Source organism: Pongo pygmaeus, chromosome 12, assembly GCF_028885625.2.
Source record: "Pongo pygmaeus isolate AG05252 chromosome 12, NHGRI_mPonPyg2-v2.0_pri, whole genome shotgun sequence".
Classification (NCBI taxonomy): domain Eukaryota; kingdom Metazoa; phylum Chordata; class Mammalia; order Primates; family Hominidae; genus Pongo; species Pongo pygmaeus.
Genome location: NC_072385.2, coordinates 108542180 through 108564831, shown reverse-complemented (window position 1 = coordinate 108564831; position 22652 = coordinate 108542180). Strand labels below are relative to the sequence as shown.

Sequence of the window (22652 nt, the reverse complement as noted above, 5' to 3'; positions counted from 1 at the left end):
GTGTGAGACTATTTTTAGCACCGTGGCCAGGGTGTGAATGTCTACAGGGCCGAGCAAGGCCTGACGCTTTCTTTGCACGCTGGAAGAAACCTGTTGGTTTTTAAAGGTCAAAGATAAGGAAACTTGTGCCCCCACGTTCGGGAGCACCCCACGTGCTGGCCAGACGCCAGGAAGAGTTTCATCAGGTCACAAACACACAAGAGCTTAGTGCTTTTTCTTTTCTCTTTTCAACCTCCGGGTGAATTCCTGATGCGGAGACCACGCCCTGAGGGGAGTGATGAAGGTGCTAGTACATGCAGGGCTGTGCAGGGGGAGGCCCACCAGCTGTGCCACGCAGCCCCTCCCCGCTTCCCACAGGCTCTGGCTCCCCTCTCCCTGGCGGGTGGAGTGACGTCTGGCAGCCTGCAAGCCTGGTCCAGGTGTGCGGTGGAAAGATGGAGAGGAATGTGCCTCTGGGGGAAGACCTTGCCTTCGCCATGTCGGCGCCAGCTTGCTCCTCGTCCTCTGTGCCTGCGCAAGACACACTCACCGTTAGTCACGGGCACTGTTGAGGGTTCAGGACAAAAGCTGCTAACATCTACTGTGAACAGGAGGCCCTGCAGGGAGGGGCTGCTAGGATGCTGGGCGCCTTTCAAGCGTTGGGCTGAAGGGTGGTACCTAGGGTCCTCTGCCATCATTCCTAAGGGTCAGGAAGTGTTTCCGTGGAAGAAAGAACTGGGTTCACAATGCAAGGTTTGGAATGGGGTGATTTCTTGGGGAGAATTGTGGCCCAGGAGAAGGGCAGGGAGGACTGAGGTGTGCCGATGACTACTAAGAGGAAAGGGAGGAAGCCTCAGCCCCAGGCCAGCAGAGCGCAGGCCTGGGCATCCACAAAACCGCGGCACCCAAGTTTTATGCTTTAACTCTCGGCTGTTGGTGTTTCTCATCACCCCTGATGTGGGTCAGAGAGGGCAGGATTAGGAGGCAGAAGACCCGGCTCCAATTCTGCTTCTGGCATGGAGCTTCTGGTGTGGGGCTTTGGTTTCTTCCATGTGCAACAAGGCGGTGGGGGCACATGGCTCTGCCACGTTCCCTTGCACCCCAGTTCCTTCTGCCCCGGGGAGAGAGGGGCTCTGGCAGGCTCCTGCAGGGCGAGTCAGTTCCTGATTTCCCTCCTCGGCTGCCACGGCCTAGGCTTGCTTGGGAAAGGGCCTTGCCTGAATGTGCACAGTGAGTTTAGGGAGAAGCCTCTCTCCAAGCCCCTGGGGCGCTGTGATTTCCAGGGCAGCGAGAGAATGTGCGTGGCCCAGGTGCTGCCCACTCCTCAGCTCGCACAATCCAGAGTCAGCGTAGGCCAAGGCTGCAGGGGCCCCGGGGGAGCGGGCAGAGCCCTTCAATGGCCTGGCGCGGTTGGACAGAGAGGGCTGAGAGAGGGCCAGAGGCTATTCCAGGATGACACGACTTGGGAGGGTCTGAAAAAGCCCCTTTTCTGGATTGTGGGGCTAGGGCCCGGGCTTTTTTATCCGAGGAAGATGCCTAATTTTTAAATATAAGAAGTGGGGGGGTGGGGGGGAGGGAAGACAAGATTTTAAAATGGAGAAAAGTCTGATATCTTGGCGCTGGGACCAGAAAGAGTTAAGGTGTTGAGCTGGAAAATGGGAATGACTAATTCCTAAAGGCAATGAGCATCTGCCACTGGAGCAGTCCGTACTTTTCTGCATTGCTTCCTCAGGAAGTGAGAAGGTGCAGCTTGGCTGGGCACCATGGGAAGTGGCTTGGTCAGCCCTGTAGTCAGTGTGATCCTGCATGAATCACATGTCTGTGGGTCAGGGACTGTGATTCGGTGCAGTGCTGGGTGACACAATCCAGGGATGCACTGGCTGTGGTTTGGATCCCAGGAAGGAAGTGGGCAGTGGCTGTGGGAAAGGAGCATGGGAGGCAGTGCTCCCCAGGGAGGTGGCCTTGCTCAGCACGCCCTGTTTCAGCCAGCAGTGTTGGGTCTGCCAATGCCATCCCAACACAGAGGACACCAGGCCATGCCCAAGGACCAGGCCTGCAGACAGTGCCGTGCAAGACAGGACATGGCCTAGAAAAAGGGCAAGGAGGGCACATGGCTGGGGTGGGCAAAGGGAAGGGACAGTTGGGCTCTTGCATCTTCACCTGTTAGGACTGCCCTGGCTAGGGACCTGTGACTGCAGAAAGGGAGGGGAAGGGAAGATGCTGAGGAAGGAGGGAGGGGCCGTGGGGAGGCAGAGGACTCTTTGTACTCACCTGAGCTTCCTCTGTGTCTGGCTCCTCTGCTAACCTGTGGCAGCACGGGCAGAAACAACACACTGAGGTCATGGCCAGGTCTTCTCATGCCCCAGACTATCTCAAAGGGGCTTCCCTGACCCACCCACCCCAGGGGCTTCCTTGCTTCTCCCGTTACTCGTTTGTTGACTTTTCCCACCCAGGTATGACAGCAGGGTAGAGTCATACTTTCTACTACTGTAGCCACCCCGAGGCAGCCATGGAGACAGATACTTCTCAGGAGAAGGAAAGTCATTAAAAAATGGAATTAAAGCTCCTTAAATCCAGGGAGCAGTTACATGAGGGGGGCAAAGCCCACTCAGCTCTCAAAGTTCCCCAAGGGAACATGACCGCGCCTTGGGTGAGGGTGGTCCCCCTCCTGCAGATGGTCTGCTTTGAAAAGCCATGCGCTTGCTCACCCGAGGCTCGAGCACTGCCTGGCCCTTCCCGAGCCTGTTCTGTTCTCTGAGGGCCATTGCTGTCCAGCCTTGCACCAGGGCTCTTTATGGATGCAAACTGGATTTACAACCCCCACACCAGGATGGCAGGGTATGGGAGGGGAAGATTGTGAAGGACACAGGAGCATAACATGAGGCTCTGGAGGGTGGAGATGATGTACTATGGGGGAAGGTGTGTTAGTCTGTGCTTTCTTCTGTGTCTTGGTTACACTTCTCTGAGGAGATTCAGAGGAGGAAGGGTACCCCGATGGAGCAGAAGCATTCCCCAGGATGCAGCCAGCCAGCCAGGGGCAAACAGGGAGAGGCATGAGGCAGGGGTGAATATGGCAGGGAAGTTCAGCTTGGTCTAGATTCTTCAAAAGTTCCATTTGACTCTCAGTTTCCTTATCGAGCAGACTATGTTTGCCTGACGGTGCTGACCAAATTCTGTTTACATTACGTCAGCATGGTTTCAACCCCAAAGAAGCAAATATACTCTCTCTCTTTACGGTTGAGTTACAGATCTCTGGTGTCCAGGTGACTTCAGTTAGTCCTAGGTCTGTAAAATTTCAGGCTTAGTTCATGACAGAGAATCAGGAGGTCCACCCATAAAAACACTTAGTCTTATAAAAATGCCCATGTATGCGCTACATTGTAGTTTCAGGGACATATCCTAGGACCTATATAATGTGGAGAGCCAAACATAAAAAACTCTACCATCTCTCACCCCAACTCTTAACACTCTTGGCCTTAGGGATGACACCAGAAAGTCACATAAGCAAAAATTCAGGCATTCCCACAAAAAGATTTCACATAGACATACAGACATTCTGGTATATGCATTGAAAGACAGACAAGGAGCTCTAAGGGCAAGAGGCACAGAAAGACAGAAGAGATGCAGACAGGGCAGCGTGGGTGTAGACAGTGCCCTGTGACCTGGAGTGCCGGGAAAGGGAAACCCAGTCTGATGCGGACAGGGCAGTGCAGGTGCAGAGACAGTGCCCTGGGGCCTGGAGGCCCGGGCGAGGGAAGCCCAGTCTGATGCGGACAGGGGAGTGCAGGTGCAAAGACAGCGCCTTGGGGCCTGGAGGCCTGGGCAAGGGAAATCCAGTTTGATGTGGACAGGGCAGTGAAGGTGCAGAGACAGCACCCTGGGGCCTGGAGGGCTGCGCAAGGGAAACCCAGTTTGATGTGGACAGGGCAGTGCAGGTGCAGAGACAGCGCCCTGGGGCCTGGAGGCCTGGGCAAGGGAAACCCAGTTTGATGTGGACAGGGGAGTGCAGGTGCAAAGACAGTGCCTTGGGGCCTGGAGGCCTGGGCAAGGGAAACCCAGTTTGATGTGGACAGGGCAGTGAAGGTGCAGAGACAGCACCCTGGGGCCTGGAGGGCCGGGCAAGGGAAACCCAGTTTGATGTGGACAGGGCAGTGAAGGTGCAGAGACAGCACCCTGGGGCCTGGAGGGCCGGGCAAGGGAAACCCAGTTTGATGTGGACAGGGCAGTGAAGGTGCAGAGACAGCACCCTGGGGCCTGGAGGGCCGGGCAAGGGAAATCCAGTTTGATGTGGACAGGGCAGTGAAGGTGCAGAGACAGCACCCTGGGGCCTGGAGGGCCGGGCAAGGGAAACCCAGTTTGATGTGGACAGGGCAGTGAAGGTGCAGAGACAGCACCCTGGGGCCTGGAGGGCCGGGCAAGGGAAATCCAGTCTGATGTGGACAGGGCAGTGAAGGTGCAGAGACAGCACCCTGGGGCCTGGAGGCCTGGGCAAGGGAAATCCAGTTTGATGTGGACAGCGGAGTGAAGGTGCAGAGACAGCACCCTGGGGCCTGGAGGGCTGCGCAAGGGAAACCCAGTCCGATTCCCATGTGAGGCATGGCCCACACTCAGACTCGAAGCAGGATAAGGGCTGAGTTCGTGGCCAGGGCGAGGCCTCAGTGGCCGGGGCAGAGTCCTAGGTTTGCTTTGGGGGAGTGAAAAGGACTAAGGGGCCATGGGAAAAAGCTACTGGGGAAGGGAGGGGCAGGTGAGGGGAGGCCAGAGATGCAGCTGTTACGTCTTCAGCCAGGAACATTCCACATGAATGCTAGGATTTGGTTGGCATGTGCGTGTGTGTGTGTATGCGAGCGCGTGTGTTTGGAGCATGTGTTTACACCAGTGTAAATTTATCTCTGTGTATCTCTTCACCTTTTGCCCTCCTGCCTTCTTTCTTGTCTGTGTGGGGAAGTCAATTGTTTCTACATTTCTATGAAGCATTCCTGGATGTCTGAAACACTACTGCTCTCTAATGTGACCTTTTATTTTTTTTTAGATAGGGCTTTGCTCTGTTACCCAGGCGGGAATGCAGTGGCGTGACTATGGCTCACTGCAGCCTTAAACTCCTGGGCTCAAGCAATCCTCCTGCCTCTGCCTCCAAAGCAGCTGGGACTACAGGTGTGCACTACCACATCCGGCTAATTTATTTTTTGTAGAGATGGGGTCTTGCTATGTTGCCTACGCTGGTCTCAAACTCCTGGCATCAAGTGATCCCCCTGCCTCAGCCTCCTAAAGTGCTGGGATTACAGGCGTGAACCACCATGCCCAGCCTAGTCTGACCTTTTGGCGTCCATGCCACATATGTCATTCTCATCAACTCACTGGCGCTGCTGTCCACTTCTTCCCAGGCCTAGCTCAGACTCACCAGATGATTTCAGAATCTGCAGAATCTTCTTTCTCCCAGTTTCTTCCTCAGCAACTTCAGGGTCCTTGCTGACAAATTCCCTGCCCCCTGAGACTCCAAAGACCACCCTGTCTTAGCCACTCCAGCCCCTATGGGCCAAGAACACTCCAGACCCGCTGTCTGGTAGGTTTCCCTTTCTTGTCACAGCTTCCTTACCTGTATCTCCCACTTGACTTCTACTCTTCCTTAAGTAAGATCACTCCACTTCCCTTAGTCTACCAGTTTGGCTCAGACTAAACCATGGGCATTGGAGTTGAACTCAGGCTGTGCCATTTATCACCTGGCAAGTTCTTTCACTCCCCCGAGCCTTGTTCAGAATTCCTCCCTGGGAGGGCTGCTGCTGGCTCCTCCTCATCCTTCCTGCTCTACCTACCTTCACCTCTTTGGGGTGACCAGCCATTGCATTTCTCTCCCCGATAAGGTACTCTCTATCTCATCACCCCATTTATTTCCTTTGATTTGTTCATATTGACCTCCTACTAAGCACCAGGCACTGGAACACAACATGAACAAAACAGACTAAAATCTCTGCCTTGAGGAGCTGATGTTTAGGAGGAATCCAGCAACTAACACATTAATGCACGACAGAAAGAACAGCTCACCCTCAAATGTCCGAAGAAAATTTTGTTTTCTGTTCAGTATAACATAGAAGGATGAAGATTAAGAGCATGAAGTTTAGAGTCAGAAAGACCCAGTTCTCTGCCCTTTTTATTTTTTTGGGACAGAGTCTCTCTTTGTTGCCCAGGCTGGAGTGCAGTTGCGTGATCTTGGCTCACTGCAACCTCTGCCTCCTGAGTTCAAGGGATTCTCCCGCTTCAGCCTCCCGAGTAGCTGCGATTACAGGCATGCACCACCACACCTGGCTAATTTTTGTATTTTTAGTAGAGACAGGGTTTCACCATGTTGGCCAGGCTGGTCTCGAATTCCTGGCCTCAAGTGATCCGCCCGCCTCGGCCTCCCAAAGTGCTGGGATTACAGGCGTGAGCCACTGCGCCTGGCCTAATCTCTGCCATTTAACAGCTACATGAACAACATCTCTCTGAGCCTATTTCCTCATGGGTAAAATGGGGATATTCGAATCTGTCTCACAGTGTTAAGGATTAGATGAGATCATCATACGTGAAAATCATTCCGTGCAGCTCTTCCCAGATGTCATGTGTTAAGCAGGTTCGATATATAATGAAACTAGGAAGGCACTACTGTCCTTTGCTGACAACTTCCCTTCTTGCTTTTATTCTTCCACGAAGCCACAAAACCATTTGGCTATTCTAGTCCACAATAATCTCTTCCTTTTCAGAAACCCTTATTATACTTATATGCTGAAAGTTTCATGATTAGCTTTTTCTGCCACTTCATTTGATCTCCTATTTATTTTGCATTTTTGGTCTTGCTTTTTTTTTTTTTTTGAGAGATGGAGTTTCACTCTTGTTGCCCAGGACGGAGTGCAGTGGCGCGATCTCGGCTCACCGCAATCTCCACCTCCCAGGTTCAAGTGATTCTCCTGCCTCATTCTCCCCAAGTAGCTGGGACTACAGGCGCCTGCCACTAATTTTTTATATGTTTAGTAGAGATGAGGTTTCACTATGTTGGCCAGCCTGCTGGTCTTGAACTCCTGACCTTGTGATCCACCCGCCTCAGCCTCCCAAAGTGCTGGAATTACAGGCGTGAGCCAACGCACCTGGCCTGGTCTTGCTTTCTTAACTAGATCATAAACTTCTCCAGTCAAAGGGTCATCTTTTGTGTTCTACTTGTATCTACTTCCTGTATCCCAACTACCTATCCCAGGATCAGGAAATGAGGAAGCTCTTGGTGATCGACTGACCTTGCCACCTGGAAGGTAAAACCTGACTGTCAGATGGGAAAAGTAGGTACAGGGAACTCAGGTCCAAAAGCTTTGGGAAAGGTGGTGGCAGGGAGGAATGCAGAAACAAAGTGGGGGGCGGTTGATCCATGAGCTCTGGCTCCCCATTTAAACTAGCAGTCCTGTTGAGCTGCCTTTACCTCTGTCTTTCCCATTCTGCATCTTCTCTTCTTCTTCCTCTGCACCTTCCTCTGCTGTGAAAACAAGTCCAAGGAGGCCAGTGACCCTTCAGCACAGGACAAGTACAGGAGGAGGGTGAACAAAGCAACTGCTGAGGCTTGGGAGGAAACTCTAGCTAACAGCTCCTGGCCTCTGAGGGTGCTTCAGCTCACCAGTCTGCACTTGTGCGGCTCACACCCCAGCACTGCTGAATAGGAGCCCGTAAGCCCACAGCCCAAAAGGGGCAGTGCAGTCACATCACTCACTTTCCTGACCAGGGCTGGGGGCGTGCAGTGTGGGGTTGTGTGCGTCTGTTCTATGCCTGTCTGCCCTCAGGTGGTGACGACCAGGGAGATATCTAATGTCTTGCATTCAGGTTTAAGAAAGTGACCATACAATATATGGTGGGGGAATACCTAGATTAACACGGCGTTCTGTTAAAAAAAATATATGTTTTAGCTGATGATAAACTTAAAAGGATCGCACAGTGCAAAGTGGCTATGTGGGAAGCACTAATGCTGTCTAACGTGCTTTTCCAGGGGCCACTCAAGAGGGTCACAGATGCCTTGTGCTCTTCAGGGACAAGATCCCCTGTGATGGAGAGCAGGGTGCTGGGCCCTGGGCGTGTACTTCGAATAGGAGCCTTGGAAAATGGCCACATCCTGGTATGGTCAAGCAGGCTGGTAAAAGAAAACCAAGTCACGTTTGGAAAGGTTGAAGGAATTGGGTGTAGCAGTCTACAGAGGAGAAAACTAGGAAGGGTTGTCATTTGCCATCCAACCCGTGAAAGGTGAGCCTGCAGAGGAGGCACTGAGCTTATCCTGGGTAGCTTTAGAGGACAGGGATAAATCAGTTACAGAAAGTTAGATTTTGGCTCCCCACTGAGGAAGAAGTTTCCAGTGATTAGAGTTGATCATGAATGAGCTCGCGGAAATATTCAGAGGACTGTTTTATTGGGTGGCAAGTTGGATTAAATGACTTCTAACATCCTTTACAATTTTTTTCTTTTCTTTTTTCTTTTTTTTTTTTTTTTGAGATGGAGTTTTGCTCTTGTTGCCCAGGCTGGACTACAGCGGCGCAATCTTGGCTCACTGCAACCTCTGCATCCCAGGTTCAAGCGATTCTCCTGCTTCAGCCTCCCGAGTAGCTGGGATTACAGGCATGCACCACCATGCCAAGCTAATTTTGTATTTTTAGTAGAGACGGGGTTTCACCATGTTGGTCAGGCTGGTCTCGAACTCCTGACCTTAGGTGATCCACCTGCCTCAGCTTCCCAAAGTGCTGGGATTACAGGTGTGAGCCACTGTGCCTGGCCTTGATCCTTTCCAATTCTAGGATTTGATTATCTGTGAAAAAACTTTATAAAGACGAGGAGTACAAGCTATGTATATACAATATGTATACACTGTATAGAATATATGTAAAGATAATCTGAGTATGTCCTCTCATTGGAACAAAAACCTGTCAAGTCACTGTCAAGGAGACAGTAAAAACGTGTTGGTGATGGGCGAAGCTATTCTATTCATTGAGAAATTGGCACCCTCCCATGTAAAGGGAGTTTATGTCTGCATGTTAGAGGGATACCGTGCCATGTGTGGCTTTAGTCCACGTCTACCTACAGGCTTCAGTGACTGAGAGGACAGCATCAGGGAAAGGGGCCTCTGGGACTCTGGGTTTGATATTTTGTCCTGGAGGGGAGTAAGATCTCTGGCTTAATGCTCTGAAGACCCAAGTTGTAGGACCAGCTTTCCCCCTTCAAGCTGCACGACCTTAGGCAGACCACTTTTCTGATAAGCACAGGCTACATTTCTAAAGTAAGGGACTGGACAATGTGCTCTCTAAGGCACCTTCCAAATTACACTACATAATTTTGTTGAAACCATCCTTTCCTACTATGAGACACTGCTGAGGATTCTTATAAACTTTACATTTTTGTGAAGCTATTTGGTCTCTATGTGCTTTCTGCTTAATGGTATTTAATGACCTGTCACCCTAGCACGATGAACGCAGAAGCCACTTATTTTGCATAAGCTCTAAGAAGTGGCCATGAAGTACAAGTGTAGTTAATTCCCATGGCCTGAAATTCCCTGAGAAATTTCCTCTAAAAGTGGGATTTCTGACATCTGTGGGGAGCTGTATTAGGGAAAGCGCCTTCTAATCACCTGTGAGGTCATCCTGAAGGCTGTCGCCTCTTCTGTTTATGTGTACAGAGCGGGGCCATGCTTCTGATGGGGGTTGAGAAACGGTGCTAGAATGGAGAGGGTGGCACCATCAAACAAGAGAGGCAGCGTCTGACCTTAACGACTGGAAAGACCAGTCTGGGCTATACACTCACTTTGGTCTGTATGAAAACAGGCAGACTTGAGAGCAGAGCTGGGGGCTCTGTCCAGTCCCATGACAACCCTAAACATGTGAGCTTTCTCCTATGAAGGGCTGAAAAATACCCGAGGCTTGCCTTCTCTAAGAGTATTTGAATAAGTGTATGTGTTTGAATGGTCCGTGGAAAAACCGCTTTATCTTTTTATTTAATAATCCTGTTAAGCTACTTCAAGGTATTTAAAAGCACTACATTAGGTGGAAAGAAACAAAAGAGAGCCAATCAGTGTGAGTGAACTACAGCGCTTAGGAAGGGAAACCATTGGTTTAACACAAAACATGGAGACCCCAACGCTGTGAAATCGTTAGTGACTCTCTGGCCCCTATGTAACTGGCAGAGTCATGGGGATTCCTGGAGATAGGAGGATACGTGAATGGCCTTTTATTTTCTCTCTCTTTCCTGGGTTTTATGTAAGGTGAAATGCCACGAGGTAAAGGTCTTTGGGAGTCACTGAAGTGGTGAGGCGATGGAGAGACTGAGAAAGAAGCCACAGATGAGCTGAACACAAGGAGCGGAAGAGGCGACAGACTCAGGTCATGAACTTCAGGTGAAATCAGAGCCTGGTCACGGACAAAAGGAGGGAATAGGTTTCAAAACCAAATCAAACAGGAGAGAGCAGTAAGGCAGCAGGGGAAGGTCCAGAGCTTTCCTGGCTGATTCGGCTCCAGACCTCCAGGGAAGTTTCAGAATGAGGTGGTCGGTCAGGCCTAGGGAGAGAACGGCTGTGGACGAAGTATAGACGGAAGACGAGGTAAGTGAGGAAGGGGCCTGCCTGCACTGAAAGGTCTGAATTTCTCTACATTCAGCTTGCTCCACAAGATGTACTCCTGAGATACGCCTGAATGTGAAACTGCCCCTACGCGATCCTGTGTGACAGAGGCTCTCTGGGTGGAGACATCCAGTGTGTTCCTAGAAGGCAAAGTTAGGTGATGAAATGGGGTGGTGTGAGCTGGGTGGTGAGGTTCTGCCGGCGCTGGCGAGGAAGTGAGAAGGGCGCGGGCAAGGCAGGGGAGGCCGGGAAGCTGGCTGGGAGCTCTGGGTTTCACCTGAATGGAGCTCCTTCACCAGGGATGACATGGTGTTGGTGATGGAGTCAGCTGCCACCAGCAGGTCATTGCGGAGGTTTCTCCTCGTACCTGAGGAGAGGCAGAGCAGATGGGGATGCCAGGGTGGGTGAGCACGGAGAAGAGACAGCTGAGCAAATGCCTCAGTTCTGCCAGGCCCGAGGACACAGGTGTGGAATACCTAAGGGGAGATAGGGCCACAGCAGCTCCACCCATTCCCAGGCACACCGGGGGCAGGAGCACCAGCCCACTGGTCCCTCTCCCTCTGCCCTCTCTACCTAGGGAGCAGCATCCTGTCAATTCCACGCTTTGCCGCCACCACACGATCCAGAGTTGGGTTCCAGAATAAGCATTCCACCGAGGTCTTCCTCAGCCTTGTGGGGGTGGGGCTGTACGCTCCACAACCACCACCACCACCTCCCCTTCTCACCTCCAGCCCCAGCAGGACTTCCCTCTGAATCCCCACCCAACTACTTAATACTGCTGGTCACCAGCTCCTCCGATGACTGTGGCAATGGCGTGCGCACCGTGCTTTCAGCACGGTCCCAGTTACAGTGCTTGTTACAGTCCCTTCTAGGCCAGGGAATTATTCCATCCAATTCCTCTGGAGGAGACAAAGCCCGAAGGACAAAGCACTTCCAATAATCCAGAAAAAAGGGCAGAGAACCCCAGGAGGCCTGTTCTTGGCACACATAGGAAGCCTGCAGCCCTCCCGCTGGAGACCAGCCCGTCTCATGAGAAGGGGCCAGCACCTGACTTATTTACACTGTCTGTCAAAATCTGATCATTCCAAGCAAAGAGCACAAAACAGAAATGGAAAAAACCTCAGCAGGAATCTTGTCCGTGTTTGCAGATCCCTTCAGCTCCCCGCCGAACTCTGCTCCAGAAACTCACCTTGTGCAAAGGCCTCCTGCACGTCTCCCCCGACTCCGCTCAGGGAGTCCTGTGGACAGTGGGTGGGGGTGGAGCCGGCAGACGTAGAGCGCACTGGCATGGGCATCGGCCGGCCGCCTCCATGGGTGGGCGATGTATGTGGTGACCCTGTGGCCTGAGCCTGGAGATTCAAAGACAGAAAATACGTTATCTCAAGTACCTGACCTCTTTGAGGAAGGAAGAAAGTACTTTTTCTCCGTCAACCAGAGCCAGCCAGCGGGCCTCAGTTCAGTGGTACAAGATCATGCTTGAAAGGAAGGAGTCAGGCTGCTTCCAAGACTGGAGAGAGGAAGAAAAGGAAAAAAGGAAGGGGGCGTGCAGGGCAGACAGAGAGAACATCATAAGAACAAGACCAAGAATGGGAGGGAAAGAAGAGGCTGGCACAGAGTGGTGGAGGACTCTCAGGAAGACAGAGTAAGCTGCGTAGCTGGGCCAGGGCTCTAGAAGGGCTTGGCTGGCAGGGCAGGAAGTAACATGCAAACAGCTTTCATTTTGTTTGCAAACACATTCATGTACATGTTCTCATTTGGACCCCTCCCCCCGCCGCTGCCGGCAACCTGTGAGTGGAAAGGACATATGTGTGTGTGTGTGTGTGTGTGTATGTATGTATATATTTATATATGTATATATCTTTTTTGGAGACAGAGTCTTGCTTTGTTGCCCAGGTGGAGTGCAGTGGCGCGATCTCAGCTCACAGTAACCTCCGCCTCCCAGGTTCAAGAGATTCTCCTGCTTCAGCCTCCCGAGTAGCTGGGACTACAGGCGTGTGCCACCACGCTGGGCTATTTTTTTGTATTTTTAGTAGACATGGGGTTTCAACATGTTGCCCAGGTTGGTCTTTAACTCCTGAGCTCAGGCAATCTGCTCGCCTTCGCCTCCCAAGGTGCTAGGATTACAGGTGTGAGCCACCATACTAAGCCAGGGTATATATTTTTATATCCATTTTATAGAAGAAGAAGAATGGAAAGAGACGTTGTGTCAGGCCACACAGCTTGCCAGTGGGAGGCACGGGAACAACCCCTTGACTCCAAGGGTGGCAGTGTGCACTCTACAGGCTGTGACCCCACTCCCCCCAGGGCATGCTCTGAGCATGTGGAGAGCTCGGCTGCAGGCTGCAAGCGGGGCCATGGGGCCAGTCACGCCACATGCACTGCACATACACAGCAAGGCTGGCCGGGGCCACCCTGCGGGGATGAGGTGAGAAAGGACACATGGTAAACAGAAACCAAGCTTTCCTTGGGAGGCCCTGGTATAGTTGTGGAGAAAGTTTGGAGCAATGAGATAAAATAAATAAAAGGAGAAAACTAATCAAGGGCCGCTCACTGAGATGTGGGTTCTGTAGCTCCTCAGCACAACAGGAACTGAGTGTGGCAGGTGGACTAGGGTGTTCTGTGGAAGCAAAACTGGAAAAAATATAAGCCAAAGTGTGACAGTGAATTCAAATGAAGATAGTTATCCTTCTTCTAGCTTTCTGAGCTAGAAACCCCATATACAAACAGAATTGGCCCTGAACAGGTGGACAGGCTGGACGCACGACACCCCACTGCAGTGCTTCAACGGTGTGGCCACCAAACTCAACAGAAATGGATTGTTTTCTGTGGTTCTTACTTTGAATCATTTGTGTGTGTGTGTGTGTGTGTGTGTGTGTGTGTGTATGTGTGTGTATTTTGAGAAGTTAAAAAAAAATACAGAAAACTAAAAAGTACAACATAATTAACCACCCCAAATTGGTAACTTCATATTGTGTCAAATGTATTTCAACCTAAAAATATTGCAGAAAAATATGAAGACTGCTTTGACCACCAGTTCTTTCTTGTTCCAGTTCTTTCCTGTCCTCCCTTCAGAGGCAACCCCTATCAAAATTTTGCTGTGAAACTTTTAACCTATATGTGCATATATAGCTATGAATAATAAATGGTATTTCATGCTTTTAAATTTTGCATGAATGGTACTGTACTGCTCATATCACTTTGCAATTTGCTTTAATCACTTAGCATGCTTTCTGAGATCTTTCCATGATACAAATAAATATGAACTAAATCAAAATGGATCATAGTAACTATAAGAGCTAAAACTAAAATGGATCATAGTAACTATAAGGGCTAAAACTATAAAATTTCTCTAAGAAAACACCCAAACCTTGATATGTAAAAACAAAACAAAACAGATAAAGTGGCTTTCATTGAAATTTTAAACTTTTTCTTTTCTTTTTCTTCTTCTTTTTTTTTTTTGAGATGGAGTTTCACTCTTTCACCCAGGCTGGAGTGAAGTGGTGCGATTTTGGCTCAGTGCAACCTCCGTCCCCTGGGTTCAACCAATTCTCCTGCCTCAGCCTCCAAAGTAGATGGGATTACAGGTGCGTGTGTGCCACCATGCCTGGCTTTTCTTGTATTTTTAGTAGAGATGGGGTTTCGCCATCTTGGCCAGGCTGGCGTCAAACTCCTGACCTCAAGTTATCCACCCGCCTCGGCCTCCCAAAGTGCTAGGATTACAGGTGTGAGCCACTGAGTCCGACCAAACTTCTGCTTTTCAAAAGGTATCATTAAAAAACATATGGACAAATCAATTCAGAATTAATCAATAACTTAAACATAGGAGCTGAAATTATAACATTCTTAGAGAAAACATAGGGGGAAGGCTTTATAATCTTGGATTAGGTAATGACTTTTTTTTTTTTTTTTTTGAGACGGAGTCTTGCTCTGTTGCCCAGGCTGGAGTGCAGTGGTGCAATCTCGGCTCACCGCAAGCTCTGCCTCCCGGATTATTCAAGCCATTCTCCTGCCTCAGCCTCTTGAGTAGCTGGGACTACAGGTGCCTGCCACCACTCCCGGCTAATTTTTTGTATTTTTTGTAGAGATAGGGTTTCATCATGTTAGCCAGGATGGTCTCGATCTCCTGACCTCATGATCCATCTGCCTCGGCCTCCCAAAGTGCTGGGATTACAGGTGTGAGCCACCGTGCCCGGCCTAGGCAATGACTTTTTAGATATGACATCAAAAGCCTAAGCTATGAAAGAAAAACTAGATACATTGAATATGATCAAAAGTAAAACTTTTGTGCTTTGAAGAATACCATCAAGAAAGTGAAAGTCAACCCCCAGAAAGGGAGAAAACGTTTGCAAATTATATATGATATATGATCTATATATAAAATATATAAAGAACTCTTACAACTCAATAATAAAAGGACAAATAATATTTTAAAATAGGCAAAGGATCTGAACAGACATTCCTCCAAAGATATATAAATGTCCAGTAAGTACATGGAAAGATGCTCAGCATTATTAAGGAAATGCAAATCAAAACTACAATGAGACACCACTGCACACCCACAAGGGTGACTATAATAAAAAACACAGGCAATAACAAGTGTTGGCAAGGATGTGGAGAAATTAGAACCCTAATATACTGCTGATAGAAATGTAAAATGGCCATAGGATAGGCCACAAAACAAGTCTCAGTAAATTTAAGAAAACCAAAATCATATCAAGTACTCTATCAGACGACATTAGAATAAAATTGGAAAGCAACTCTAAAAGGAACCCTCAAAACCATGCAAATACATGGAAATTAAATAATCTGCTCCTGAATGATGGTTGGATCAACAATGAAATCAAGATGGAAATTTAAAAATTCTTTGAACTGAATAATAGTGACAGAATCTATCAAAACCTTTGGGATATGGAAAAAGTGATGCTAAGAGGAAAGTTCATAGCATTAAATGCCTACATCAAAAAGTCTGAAAGAGCACAGACAATCTAAGGTCACACCTCACAGAACCGGAGAAACAAGAACAATCCAAGCCCAAACTCAGCAGAAGAGAAATAACGAAGACCAGAGCAGAACTAAATGAAACTGAAACACATACACACAAAACAATACAAAAGATAAATGAAACAGGCCAGGCACGGTGGCACACGCCTGTAATCCCGGCACTTTGGGAGGCCAAGGTGGGTGGATCACTTGAGGTCAGGAGTTCGAGACCAGCCTGGGCAACATGGTGAAACCCCATCTCCACTGAAAAAAACAAAAATTAGCAGGGTGTGGTGGCACGCACCTGTAATCCCAGCTACTCGGGAGGCTGAGGCAGGAGAATCTCTTGAACCCGGGAGGTGGAGGCTGCAGTGAGCTGAGATCACACCACTGTACACCAGCCTGGGCAACAGAGCGAGACTCCGACTCAAAAATGAATGAATGAATGAAACCAAAAGCTGGTTCTTTGAAAAGATAAATAAAATTGATAGACCATTAGCAAGATTAACCAAGAAAAGAAGAGAGAAGATCCAAATAAGTTCAAATAGAAACGAAACGAGAGATACTACTACTGATATCACAGAAATACAAAAGATTTAAAGCTACCATGAACACTTTTACATGCATAAACTAGAAAACCTAGAGGAAATGGATAAATTCCTGGAAATATACAATCCTCCTAGATTAAACCAGGAAGATACAGAATATCTGAAAAGACCAATAACAAGCAGTGAGATTGAAATGGTAATAAAAAAAAATTGCCAACAAAAAACAGTCCAGGACCAGATGGATTCACAGCTGAACTCCATCAGACATTCAAAGAATTGGTACCAATCCTACTGACACTATTGCAAAAGATAGAAAAAGAGGGAATCCTGCGTAAATCATTCTACGAAGCCAGTATAACCCTAATACCAAAACCAGGGAAGGACATAACAAAACAAGAAAGCTACAGACCAATATCCCTGATGCACAAATCCTCAAAAAAATACTAGTGAACCAAATCCAACAGCATATCAAAAAGATAATCCACCATGATCAAGTGGGTTTCATACCAGGGACACAGGGATGGTTTAACATATGTAAGTCAATAAATGTGATATACCACATAAACAGAATTAAAAACAAAAATCACATGATCCAATAAATGCAGAAAAAACATTAGACAAAATCCAGCATCGCTTTATGACTAAAACCCTCAGCAAAACTGGCATAGAAGGGACATACCTTAATGTAATAAAAGCCATCTATGACAAACCCAGAGCCAATATTATACTGAACAGGGAAAAGTTGAGAGCATTCCCCCTGAGAACTGGAACAAGACAAGGATGCTCACTTTCACCACTTCTATTCAACATAGTACTGGAAGTCCTAGCCAGAGCAATCAGACAAGAGAAAGAAAGAAAGGGCATCCAAATCGGTAAAGAGGAAGTCAAACTGTCACTGTTTGCTGATTATATGATTGTATACCTAGAAAATTCTAAAGACTCATCCAAAAAGCTCCCAGAACTGGTAAATGAATTCAGCAAAGTTTCAGCATACAAAATTGTTGTACACAAATCAGTAGCTCTGCTATATATCAACAGCGACCAAGCTGAGAATCAAATCAAGAACTCAACTCCTTTCAGAATACCTGCAAAAGATAAAATAAAATAAAATACTTAGGAATACACCTAACCAAGGATATGAAAGACCTCTATAAGGAAAACTATAAAACACTGCTGAAAGAAATCATAGATGACACGAACAAATGGAAACACATCCCATGCTCATGGATGGGTAGAGTCAATATTGTGAAAATAATCATACTGCCAAAAGCAATCTACAAATTCAATGCAATTCCCATGAAAATACCACCATCATTCCTCACAGAACTAGAAAAAAACAATCCTTAAATTCATATGGAACCAAAAAGCCCATATAGCCACAGCAAGACTAAGCAAAAATAATAAATCTGGAGGCATCACATTACTCAACTTCAAACTATGCTGTAAGGCCTCAGTCACCAAAACAGCATGGTACTGCTGTAAAAATAGGCACATACACCAATGGGACACAATAGAGAACCCAGTAATAAAGCCAAATACTTACACCCAACTGATCTTTGACAAAGCAAACAAAAACAAAAAATGGGGAAAGGACACCCTACTTAACAAATGATGCTGAGATAATTGGCAAGACACATAGAAGAATGAAACTGGATCCTCATCTCTCACCTTATACAAAAATCAACTCAGGATGGATCAAAGACTTAAATCTAAGACCTGAAACCATAAAGATTCTAGAAGATAACATTGGAAAAACCCTTCTAGACATTGGCTTAGGCAAAGACTCCATGACCAAGAACCCAAAAGCAAATGCAACAAACAAAGATAAATAAATGGGACTTAATTAAACTAAATAGCTTCTGCACAGCAAAAGAATCAGCAGAGTTAGCAAACAACCCACAGAGTGGAAGAAAATCTTCACAAACTATACACCTGACACAGGACTAATATCCAGAATCTACAAAGAAAACAAATCGGCAAGAAAAAAATAATCCCATAAAAAAGTGGGCTAAGGACATGAATAGAAAATTCTCAAAAGATGGTATACAAATGGCCAACAAGTATATGGAAAAATGCTCAAATTACTAATTATCAGGGAAATGCAAATCAAAATTACAATGCGATACCACCTTACTCTTACAAGAATGGCAATAAAAAACTGAAAAAATAACAGATGTTGGTGTGGATGCAGTGAAAAAGGAACACTTTTACGCTGTTGGTGGGAATGTACACTAGTACAACTACTATGAAAAACAGTGTGGTGATTCCTTAAAGAACTAAAAGTAGATCTACTGTTTGATCCAGCAATCCCATTACTAGGTATCTACCCACAGGGAAGTAAGTCATTATACAAAAAAGGTACTTGCATACCCATGTTTATGGCAGCACAATTTGCAATTGTAAAAATATGGAACCAGCCCAAATGCCCATCAATCAATGAGTGGGTAAAAAAAATGGGATAGATACACCATGGAATACTACTCAGCCATAAAAAGGAATGAAATAATGGCATTCACAGCAACCTGGATGGAATTGGAGACTATTTTTCTAAGTGAAGTAACTCAGGAATGGAAAACCAAACATTGTACATTCTCACTTATATGTGGGAGCTAAGCTATGAGGACACAAAGGCCTAAGAATGATATATTGGACTTTGGGGACTCGGGGAAAGGGTGGGGTGTGGAAAGGGATAAAAGACTACACATTGGGTACAGTGTACACTGCTTGGATGATGGGTACACCAAAATCTCAGAAATCACCACTAACAAACTTCCTGTTTGTTACTACCTGTTCCCCAAAATACTACCTGTTCCCCAAAAACCTACTGAAATAAAAAAATTAAAAAATTTAAAAAAGTTTATGTATCACATAATATATATACATAAATATATAAATCACATTATACATATTTATAAATACATAAATACACATAAATATACCAATTACATAATATACATGTATATTTATGTACATAAATATATAAATCACGATATATACATTAAATATACATAAATATATATTTATGTATATTTAAATATTTACATACATCTCTCTAACCACATCAGCATCAGAGTTTCTGGCAATAGCAAATATTCAAAATCTATGTGACAAAATCATGATTAAACAATTTAATACATGAATAAATCATTGCAACTGATTTGTAGTTATTTCTCATGTAATTGATAAAGGTACTTCCATGAGCAAGGAAGCTAGATAAAAATTTACGTTGTGAAGAAAGCACTAGAGATGGAATTTGCATTCTTATTTCAGCATTTTCTTTGAGTAAATAAATTAATCCTACTGAATCTTAGTTTTCTCTTACATAATATGGAATATTATAAAAGGATTAATAGACAAGTTAAAAAATGTAGCCCAGAATTACATATAAGAAGCCGTAATTAAATATTCCCTCCCTCCCTCTTGAAGACTGGTGCTAGGACAATTCACAATTGCAAAAATACGGAACCAGCCCAAATGCCCATCAATCAACAAGTGGATAAAGAAAATGTGGTAAATGCATACCATGGAATACTATTCAGTCATAAAAAGGAACAAAACAATGGCATTCATAGCAACCTGGATGGAACTGGAGACCATTATTCTAAGTGAAGTGACTCAGGAATGGAAAACCAAACATCGTTGTTCTTATCCATAAGTGGGAGCTAAGCTATGAGAATGCAAAGGCGTAAGAATGATACACTGGTCTGCAGTCCCAGCACTTTGGGAGGCCGAGATGGGCGATCACTTGAGGATAGGAGTTCCAGACCAGCCTGGCCAGCATGGTGAAACCCCATCTCTACTAAAAATACAAAAATTAGCCAGATGTGGTGGTTCATGTCTACAATCTCAGATACTTGGGAGGCTGAGGCAGGAGAATCCCTTGAACCCAGGAGGCGGAGGGTGCAGTGAACTGAGATTGTGTCACTGCACTCCAGCCTAGGCGACAGAGCAAGACCCTGTCTCAGGAGAAAAAAAAAGAATGATACACTGGACTTTTGGGACTTGAGGGAAAGGGTGGGAGGGGGGTGAGGGATAAAAGACTACACACTGGGTACAGTGTACACTGCTTGGGTGACGGGTGTACCAAAATCTCAGAAATCACTGAAGAACTTATCCATGTAACCAAATCCACCCCCCCCCACCATGTTCCCCCAAAACCTATTGAAATTAATAAAAGTAACTCAAAAAAAAAAAAAAAGACTGGTGCTAGGGATAGCTCTTGTGACCATTCTGCAGTATCATTAATGTTCTTTTTTCCTAACATTAAAACCTCAATCTGGGCACTGTTTTGTCTCCCCAGCTACTTTTCCTATTACCACCTTCTGATCCTTCACTGTCATGTATTTGCAGACTGTGATTCTAGGAAAATCTCAACAATTTCTGAATTGAATATAAGATAAAAGGGATAAATTTGTCCTGAGATTTTAGATAACTGAATTTCTTTAAGCCATCTATGGAATAAAGACCAAATACCACCCCCCCATCCCCCCCCTCCCCAAAAGTAAAATGGTGCAGCTGCTTTGGACAGACTGGCAGCAATTCCATTCCAAGGTATATATCCATGAGACATGAAAACATAGCAGCGTTATTCGACATAGCCAAAAAGTAAAAACAATTCAAATGTCCATCAATTCGGGAGGCCAAGGGAGAAGAATTGCTTGAATCTGGGAGGCAGAGGTTGCAGTGAGCTGCGATCGCGCCACTACACTCCAGCCTGGATGACAAAAAGAGACTCCGTCAAAAAAAAAAAAAAAAAAAAAGAAAACATTATGCTACGTCCAAGAAGCCAGTCACAGAAGACCACATATTGTATGATTCCATTTATATAAAATGTCCAGAATAGGCAAATCTCGGGGCACAGGAAGCAGGATAAGAATCTCTGAGGGCTGGTTTTGAGTTTGCCTGGAAATGCCTAGATTAAGTGACCAGTTCAGACAGAGTGGGAACTCAAGATGGAAATTAAATCCACTTAAAGAACAAAAATGGGCCGGGCCCGCTGGCTCATGCCTGTAATCCCAGCACTTTGGAAGGCCAAGTAATCCCAGCACTTTGGAAGGCCGAGGCGGGTGCATCACCTAAGGTGAGAAGTTTGAGACCAGCCTGGCCAACATGGCAAAACCCTGTCTCTACTAAAAATACAAAAATTAGCTGGGCATGATGGCGCATGCCTATAATCCCAGCTACTCGGAAGGCTGATGCAGGAGAATCGCTTGAACCCAGGAGGTGGAGCTTGCAGTGAGCCGAAATCCTGCCGCTGCCCTCTAGCCTGGGCGACAGAGCAAGACTCTGTCCCAAAAAAAAAAAAAAAAAAAAAAAAAAAAAAAGAATGACCTCTGAAATGCTAACACACTTCACTGTAAGACAGATGGCCCAGCCAGCATTAAACATATGGCAAGGACTCAGGAATCTCCCTCTGCATGATCTGGGCCAGGCACCATGGCCTGAGGACCACACGTCAGAGTCATAGGACCCAGGTGAACATCCAGGCTGCTTCATAACAGCATGACACTGAACTTTTGCAAATACTTTGATATTGAAATGATGATGGGGGATGAGACAAGAGGGGTAGGCAGGGTGGCCAGCCACATGTGTCTAAAGCTCTAGTATCTGAAAGTGAAACCTCCTGCCTACCATCAGCCTGGAAATAATCAGATCCTCTTCCTGGGATCATCACCTAGGGCATGCCTTCTGAGGAAGATAAAAACCAGATTCTAGAAGTTGTGTTTGTTCAGAGCAGTTGAAAGAGAAAAGCTACGACTCCTGGGCAGGTGTTATTTCTCTATGGGTCTTATGCCCCAGCCCTTGGCGTTAGGATCATACTGGATGAAAATGAAGCCAGGACAGAGTTGTCAGGGCCCTCCGTGAATTCTGGTTTGCGTAGGGTAATACCAGTTTGCAATCCTGGGTGGGTCAGAGGCACAAGTGATAGCTCACCAATATGCATGGGCTTTCGCCAGGCCTGAGGCTAAGGGTTCAGAAACCTGGAGACTGGAGCTGATCTTGGATGAGATATACATCATGCAAGGGATGTCAACCAACTCTGTTCCTTGGTGGTTTTGACAAAAAAGCAAAAGTGTGGGCCTATCCACACTTGACTGTTGATGGGACTCTGCCCTCTCTTGCCATTCCCTCTGCTGGGAGCGCTACTCTCCCCCATGCTGTCTGACTGGCTCCTGCTGGTCCCCTGGGCATCAGTCTCACTACCATCTCCTCTAGGATGAGACAATGTCTTTCTGAGATACTCCCACGGAACCTTGTGTGTCTCCATCACAGCACTATCTCACATCTTAAATTCCATCCTCTGAATCCCTGTGCTTAGCATAGGTAAATTCTTAATAAATACTTGTTAAATGACAATGAAGTGCATCACATTTTTGGCCCTTTTTCTTCTGTAATGAAAAGTGGAAAAGTGCTAGAGCAGGTAGTAATCTCCAGGGAGTAATACATCTATCAGTCGTCAGTGAATCTTTTCTTTTTTGAGACGGAATCTCACTCTGTCACCAGGCTGGAGTGCAGTGGCGCAATCTCAGCTCACTGCA

General features: G+C 46.7%; 1 protein-coding gene across 15 annotated transcripts in view; it reads right to left on the bottom strand.

Annotated features, from left to right (window-relative positions):
* Nucleotides 1–420: 420 nt before the first annotated feature.
* The window catches only part of DTNB (dystrobrevin beta), a 295200-nt gene continuing 272968 nt past the window's right edge, over nucleotides 421–22652 (bottom strand). For 4 of the 15 annotated variants that reach the window (XM_054474818.2, XM_054474822.2, XM_054474829.2 and 1 more), the window contains 5 exons: nucleotides 11775–11934; nucleotides 10863–10952; nucleotides 7421–7474; nucleotides 2251–2284; nucleotides 421–510 (listed from right to left, as the gene is read on the bottom strand). In XM_054474818.2, coding sequence (XP_054330793.1) covers nucleotides 2280–2284; nucleotides 7421–7474; nucleotides 10863–10952; nucleotides 11775–11934 — 309 coding nt within the window. In that variant the 3' untranslated portion in view covers nucleotides 421–510; nucleotides 2251–2279. Of the gene's footprint in view, nucleotides 511–2250; nucleotides 2285–7420; nucleotides 7475–7496; nucleotides 9688–9926; nucleotides 10953–11774; nucleotides 11935–22652 lie in introns of those variants that run through there. The other 11 variants (XM_054474830.2, XM_054474834.2, XM_054474835.2 and 8 more) reach the window with 8 other exon arrangements.